General features: G+C 41.2%; 1 protein-coding gene across 1 annotated transcript; it reads right to left on the minus strand.

Annotated features, from left to right (window-relative positions):
* Positions 1 to 396: 396 nt before the first annotated feature.
* Positions 397 to 3,254, minus strand: LOC140953067 (cytochrome P450 1A2-like). The gene has a single exon (XM_073402553.1). The coding sequence runs from the start codon at positions 3,049 to 3,051 to the stop codon at positions 1,507 to 1,509; it is 1,545 nt and encodes a 514-aa protein (XP_073258654.1). The 5' UTR covers positions 3,052 to 3,254; the 3' UTR covers positions 397 to 1,506.
* Between the last annotated feature and the right edge of the window lie 4,639 nt (positions 3,255 to 7,893).

Below are 7,893 nucleotides of genomic sequence, written 5' to 3' on the forward strand. Positions count from 1 at the left end.
AGATCATTCGGTAACAGAATTAAAGTCACTTTGTGCTCTCCCGTTTTGTAGCGGAATTCGTGATCAGTTTTACAAAAGTTCTCAGTATACGCTTAGCTATTTTGCACAAGGAATGAGATTACAGAAGTGACAAAGCGCCATTCGGACTCCCGCCCGATAAAGCAATAAAGGAAACTGTCAAGAAATTATCAGTGCAACTGGAGATTCTGGCCGGTCAATCCGACACTGCGACATCTACAGATCATTGAGGTCACATTGCAGAGAACTAAACCTCCAACAAATAATTTGAAAGGATCCGTTTAAACCTGTTTTCTTGGGTCTCGGCAAATAGGAGCCGGTTTCAATGGTGGGGTCCCTTTAAGGTGTCCCGCGATAACAAAGAAAATCATTGCAGTGTTCTCAACGGCATAAAATTTTATTTTTTATTTTAAAATATTCAGTCAAGGACGTAGCTGCTAATAAAGTTCATGGATATCCAACAGTTTCTAATAAATATTCAACACCAGACCAAAACAGTTCTAACTGCATCCTACTTAACTCTCAGCCCTAATTTTGGGTTTCTTAGTGCTTTACAGTCATGAAACAGCTCATGTGTTCCCATTTACAAGGCGAGATGGTCAAGACTGCTAGTCATACAATTTAGTTCTAACTTTTGCGCCAGCTTGTGGATGTGTAAGCATTATTTGCGGGACAGTTTGGTTTCTTCAGTGTTAATTCAGGAATACATCTGTGAAAAATTGCTCCTGGGCACTGTGTTCGGTGAAGGAGTCTTATCAACGCAAAATATTTGTTTTTGAAAATTGGTAATTCTGTACGAGTTATCTCCGCTTAGTAATAATAATAAGCTGTGTCGCCACGATAAACAAAAGTTGGTTATATTCGTCAATTCACGCACTCACTCAGAACGTAAAGTATCCTTGTAGACAATAGATGCTCTAAGCAATTACCGAAAGTTTGCTGTACGTAAAATTGACCAAGAAACCTTAAAAATAACAACCGGACGTGCGAACTACTGTGACAAGCGTGTATTTACCGTGACCTTGACGGTTCGAACAAAAAGAAAGAAAGAAAGAAAAACGGCAAAATAACAGACCTGCCATAAAAAACACAGGCTTTCTCCATTTATCTTTTTTCACTGCCCAGAAAAGTGCAGATCGTTTGACAGAGATCTGACCACTTTACCCTGAAATAATATTCGTTTCCTAAAACAGGCTTTATCTAAGAAAAACTACACTAAAAGATCAAGACAATGTACTGAAATAAAAAACAATAATAATAATGTGCAATTTAGCTATTCAATGATTTAAAATGTCTCTCAGAATTCCAACTTTCCTTTAAAGTAAAGCACATAATGTAACATTTCTTTGTGCAAGGCACTGCATCGTCTCAATATTGACATCTATGACTCATTTTGATTCACCTGGCCCGGTAGTGCATCATCCTTCTACGCGGACTTCCTCATTACCTTAAGCGACATAAAATCGTCTGCTCTGAAAATTATGTTCACTAAACAGTTTCAACGTGGATCTTGTATGGCCTGGGGCGAACCATCATTCCAAAGGTATCTTCAATTGGGTCCTCGGTTCCATTACGAAGTGAAAGCTTCTGCAGCAAAGTACCCAGCACCAGGAAAAGGACTGACTTTGCATAGGTCTCTCCGGGACATTTTCTGTCCCCTGCAGAAAACGCCAGGAAGCAAGGAGAGCGAACAATGTTCAGTCTCTTGTCGTCCATGAAACGATAGGGGTTGAACTCGTCTGGTCTGTCAAAGTAATTGGGGTCTCGAGAACATGCCCAAAGATTTATAAATACGATGGATCCTTTGGGCAGAGGGTATCCTGACACAGTGGTGTCTCGGGTCGTGCAATGGGGTAAGGCAAAAGGCATGAAGCTGCTCATTCGAAGGACTTCCAGAATTGTCGCCTCCAAGAGAGGCAGTTTGTCTCTATCGTGAAGAGACAAAGGCGAAGATCCCTTAACCTGCCGAAGCTCTCTTTGCAGCTCAGTCTGCACATCTCGGTGTGACACTAGATATGCTATGGCCCAGCGAAGAGCGGTGGATAACTTTTCATATCCTCCACCAAAGCTCTCAGCTGCTATGTTAATCAGCCTTTCGTCGTCAAAGTGGCTTGAGTTGTCATCATCGTTTTCGTCTACTAAGTGTTCATTTCCGAACTCCAACGCCCCCTTGTCTTGTACCACCTGTTCCAGTGCTTTGCAAAAGCTAGTCTCTCCAGCACTGCTCACTTGTAAACCCGAGTCCCTTTTCAGCAAAACGTACAATTTCCTAACAAAGTCTACAAGTTCAGCCACGGATTCGTCCAACTTCTGTACTTGTTTCTTGAACAGTCTCTTCATCCATGGCATGAAGTCCACGCCATTTCCTACCGCACTGTTTTCTATAAAGTCAGTCGATCCATCCATCATGAATTGTGCTTTCTTCACATACGAATCTCGCAACGTATCGCCAAAAAACAAACGAAACTGCAAACTGCAGGCCAAGAATCTCAGCAGAAAAGAAGGATCAAACCGGCTCTCTTCAGAGTTCAGGAAACTCTTGATCAAAGCATGCGTTTCTCTGAGGACAGTACTGGAGAGGTAAGTGTCATTGTCAAGGATGGCTCGCATGGCTAGCTCCGCCGCTCGTTTGTTCTTGGCGTATTTGGGCCCAAAAACGGTAAACGCGACTGTTCTCTCACCTCGACTTGAAGTGATGAAACTGTGCAGGGGAGGACGAGACGAGAAGTCAGAGCCTCTTTGAAGCAGAGCCTCTTTCACAGTATCGATGTCGTTAAGAATAATGACCTCCCGACTTCCAAGTTTCATGGAGAAGATTCTTCCGTAATGTTGTGCGAGCCTTGTGACGTTCTTGTGAGGAGCTTTACCGAACAGGAATATGTTGCCAATAACGGGTAAGCTCCAAGGACCAGGTGGTTTTCCATCTGACGACGGCCAAGCATATCTTAAGGACAACCAAATAATCACAAGGGCGACAGAAATGATGAGAAAGGAATGGGCCGAAAAGATTTCGTCTAGGTATTCCCAGAACATGTTGGCGATCCAATATTAGCGCTTCAAATTTACGTGAACTGTATGAAATTTAAGTAGGAATGTCCAAACCAGCGTTGCACAACTCTTATATGTGGAGGATGGAATGACTTTTTGCACGTCAAGAGGTATTTTGAGAGATCTCGGTCGTGGGCACGCAAAGTCCTTTCTGTTCTGTTTGTAGTGCTAGCTGAATTAGTGGGAGGTGTCGGGCAAACAAATTTGACGCTGCCACATTTGTTTTTCTCGTTTGAGTTCAAGGTTAACGCGCTTGACTGATTTTGACAAACAGCCGGATCCATAGTAAGCGCAGGTCAAAAGCCTGTCTGCGAGTATTAGCGAGAAAATGAGTACTGGCCCGAGGGACGTTGGATCAAATGGCTTTACTTCTAAGAACGGATTAGTTGACCATTAAAAAACCCTTTGTATTTAAGGCTTTTGCAACAATACCTTAAATTATAAGTTGATCAACATCTCATATCCCTTGCACTGGTAAAAAATAAGGGAAGCATCATCAAACGCTCACGCAAGGAAATTCAGTATCTTTTAAAGGCGTTGAAGACAACTTTAAGTCTGAGAACGCTGACATTACTCTTTCAATTTTTTATTCTGAGTGGTACGAGATATAAGCATAAGAGCAGACTTAGGAGTGCTCTTAAGATTTCAATAGTGTTGGGCATCCAGTGGAGGAATGAATTTATTATTCAAAAGTCTCTACAAACGTGCACGGCTCTTTCTTAGTACGTGCCTTCCGCTTTCTGGTGTTTTTGGACGTACCTAACTAAGCCCACAACTAAGACAAAGCTGGTCTGACTATGCTGATTTGCAGATATCATTGATTCGATGGTTAGCAAGCCTTCCACAATATTCTTTTTCTAAAACCAAATTGGCTACAATTGTTCCTTTTCACTCCAAACTTAAAACTGACCTTATAAGGACTTCATAAGTCCTTTCTTCAATTCGTTTTGAAGCACAAACAGGGGCAGCACAAAAGTATTGATCCCTTTCCTTAGTTGCAGTAGTTGTGTTTATTCGGATTGGAGCCACGCTAGAATGCAAGATTTTATGAGTGATTAGACTCACAGGTATGCTTTTCAAAGGCAGCTCGTTTGTGTCTTAGAAAAAAAATATAAGGTTAGTGTCGCATAGATCCTAATCCTTTTCCTTTTTATGTACGTGTTCCTTTCCCGTCGTTTCCTTCGTAAACACCAATCCAAAAATTCCCTCGGTGTAATGGACACCCATCTCGAAATGATTGATAAGTTATAGAACCGCCATGCCCCAGACGTTTCAAAAGTTTATATTGTGGATAAACACATGTACAACTATTTGCTTATTTTTTTCCCGGACGCTCTGAGGCACGGTCGTGCAAACAGGTCATTTTAAGCCTCTTCGCCATGTTCCGTTTGTTATGGAGATTTATGACCTCTTATTGTGCACGTACGGCAGTCGTGGGTAGCAATCAGCCGTACTCTAACGTTAAACGGTCAAATTGGATTAAAGGGATATTCCTTGGCAACACGCACAAGCGGCTAGGCCGTGGATGGAAAAAAAATCCACAATGTGTGTTTTGAAATGACAAATACATAGACACACGCATTGTGACCACTGCAAGTAAAATTGAGGAACAAGGCTTTAATTACGCGTGTAAAGCAATTTTAGTCATGAGAAGCATTGGCAATATCGATTTCTAAAATAGTAGAAAGTCACATGAAGCTACACGCCATGTGAGGCCACGTAATTACAAAAATATTTTTAAAGTGTCTGGGATATTGTATGCTTCAAAGTAACAGAAATACGCGGAAAACTCTTAGGTTATTTAAGGACAAAAAAAAACCACAATGATTAAATAAATTATCTCGCAATTATTTGCCCTCGTGACTGTAGGACTTCTTATGGTCACAAGAACTGAATCAGAAAACAATATTTTTTATCGTTACAGTATCAAACCCATATGCTTTTCTTTAACCGTATTATGTAATCTGGAGGCACTATTAATTTTCAAGATTTTAATGGAATGGCAGAGTGCTGGTATTTCATACGAGTCATTGAGCTCTGCGGTCGTGCTGAGTAGCTCGCTTTTCAGCTGCTTGGATATCGAGTGAACGACACTGAGTATTTCTTGAAAGCTTTTGTTCTGGTTTGGGTATGCTAATGTGACTGAATAGACTAAAAGGGAATGATTAGCCACGCGCAAAGGTACTGAGAAATGTAAAAAAAATACTTTCACGACAACATACTTGAAAAATATTTTAACGGTCTTATATTAGTAGCGGTGTTTATTCAATTTAACCCAAAGCAAGCACTATGATACTGATAAAGGTTGACTCATGCAACTTCAAACAGCTTGACAAGTTGAACAAGTACGTCACGACAGAGTAAACTCGCCGGTATTAAATTTAGGATGGCGACACGGAACCAGTCGACCCCCAGAAAGAGCTTTATTCAAGCCGCAAGGTCAAGGGTGCAGTTAAATGTTTCACAACTGAGTTACACAATGGAGCCAATTGTGAGGAACACATTAGTATCCGATATTGTATCAACTTATTTTTAACATTTAGTGGGTTTCCCTGTGCAAAGTTCAGCGCGTAAGCTATTTGTAAAACAGGTCCAAAATGCGTACACAGAACCTACAATCATGGACAAAAGTCCTTGGCAAAGTCAGAACGTAACTTCAATTCTATGCGTTTCACAAGTTCTGTCGCAAAAAGCAGTGCAGTCTTTTTACAAATCCACGTCCCCTCCTCCTTCCCAACCCAAAACAATGTTGAAAGATCAAAGGAATAGTGCCTTGACGGTTTCAACACTGTCTGTGGGGTGGGGGGAGGGGGTAGGAACGTACAGTGTAAGTAGCGCGCGGATACAATTTCGCGTGTATTAAAAAGCGTTCGAACTGTACATCTGTCCCAAGACTTTTGTCCATGATTGTAGACGCTTCACTTGTCCCTGTTTCATAATGAATCAACAACTTTCATAAACCAGGGCCAGGATGTGTAATAGAGAACTGCATTAAGTAGGTATTAACACCAAAAGTTCAAGTATACAATTTCACTTCGTTATTTTTCATTGTTATCACTTCTTTAAAGCAACATTTTACAAATTTAACCGAGTAGCATTATTTGTCTTGCGTGTTTCTCCTGCTGAACCAATTTTAAACCATATTAGCAGATAATCGGCTCCTGACATTGGTTAGTGCAAAGGTCAAGTGAAAAAGGCGAAGGATCAAATTTGTGGAACACTAATTGACTAGAAGAGATAATCAAAGAATGCTGCCCAACATGCTCATCTTTCATGTTTCTGTCTCTAGAGTCGAAGGAGGTGAGAGGATGTTTAGTACTTCAACTAAAAGCAAAACTTTGTGGTCACTCACTCGTACAGCTATCTGTCTTGACCCTGGTGTTTTCAAGGTGCATAGGAGCAGTTCAGTGGCATTTACGTGGTCCAAGCCCCGCGCCAAGCCCGTTACCTGCCCTGCTCCCTGGGAGAGGGGGTACTCTCTATAATGGCCTATACGGGGAGGCTCCGCCCGAAAGGGGTACCTTTTTCAGGCTTCAGGTATATGAAAGGGTAGGGATTTTACTCGTTGAAGAACGAAAGGGTGGGGAAATCTGTCATTTGGGTCTGTGAAAGGGCCTAAACGGGCTAACATGAATTTTAAGGCTTTATAATGTCGAGAAAACCTTCTAATTTTGCGCCTGATACTTATTTGAAATCTAGCGCATTTACAGCAGTTAAAAGCGATGCAAAGTTCTAAACAAGGTATGTGAAAGGGGTACCATTCGTCAATAGAAGGTATACGAAAAGGGTACCTTTTTCGTCAAAAATGGTATATAAAAGGGTAAGAGGTTAGACCTCAGGGCGGAGTCTCCCCGTATAAATATTTGTTGAGAACCCCCCCCCCCTCCCCCCCGGGCCCTGCACATGATGAGGAGTACTTGAATGCACTGGCACACGAATTAAGACATTGGAAAACATTTCCAAAATCATTTTCATTACTGAGAAATTTTTAAGTTCAATTTTATATATTTCATTATAACCGCAATAACGTCTCAGTTTGAGAACAAAACGTGATGGCATGTGGTGAAGTCTTAATGCCAGAAATTGGCCGGCGAAGACTAATTAGACCATGAGTATGTTCATAAACAAGCCAATTATTTTAACTCAAAATTTTAACATGGGAATATAACACCTCCGGTCCTCAAATGGGGTGACTTGTGTTTTTGAGTCTCATTTTTTAAGGAGTTCAATGAAAAGAAAGAATAACACCTCTAGCATCATAACAAGTCCAAATAAGGTGAGGAGGCTGCTTAAAAAAAGTTCTTTAAATTCATGACCGTTTTCTATCGCGCTGGTGTCTCACTAGGATGTCCCATCTTCCCTTTGTTTCGTTCTTTTTTTCTTTCTTTTTTCATTTGTTTCTTTAGTGTCTCAAGCATTATCTCTATTATAGCAATTACTCACTTTCATTTCCTTTTAGCGTTTTGTCAAATATTAGGTTAGTGAAACATGGTTAAAAAAACTTGTCTTAAGCCTTGTATGACTTAGTATTTCGAGCTTACTTCAATGGCGGCTCCAGGGCTTGAGGCCCTTTCGTCGAAATAAGGCATCTCGGCACTTTGGCCCTGCGGGCCTTAATTAACGTCAATGTCCACCTTTCCCCCTCAGGGTCTGCCACTTGTCTTTGAGTCGTATGATCACTCCTTTACTCCTCGTATGATCATCATACCGAACAGTAATTCGAACTTCGATAGCGTTGGTAATTTCAAGGTGGAGAATTGTGTTTCTTCAACCAGTAATCTGGTTAAAGTGCAGATGCTCTTCAACTGAGCCACAGAAGAGTCATGC

Source organism: Porites lutea, chromosome 11 (assembly GCF_958299795.1).
Source record: "Porites lutea chromosome 11, jaPorLute2.1, whole genome shotgun sequence".
NCBI lineage: Eukaryota > Metazoa > Cnidaria > Anthozoa > Scleractinia > Poritidae > Porites > Porites lutea.

Excerpts from the sequence above, each read along its gene's own strand:
- LOC140953067 (XM_073402553.1), bottom strand. The coding sequence starts at position 3,051 with ATGTTCTGGGAATACCTAGACGAAATCTTTTCGGCCCATTCCTTTCTC.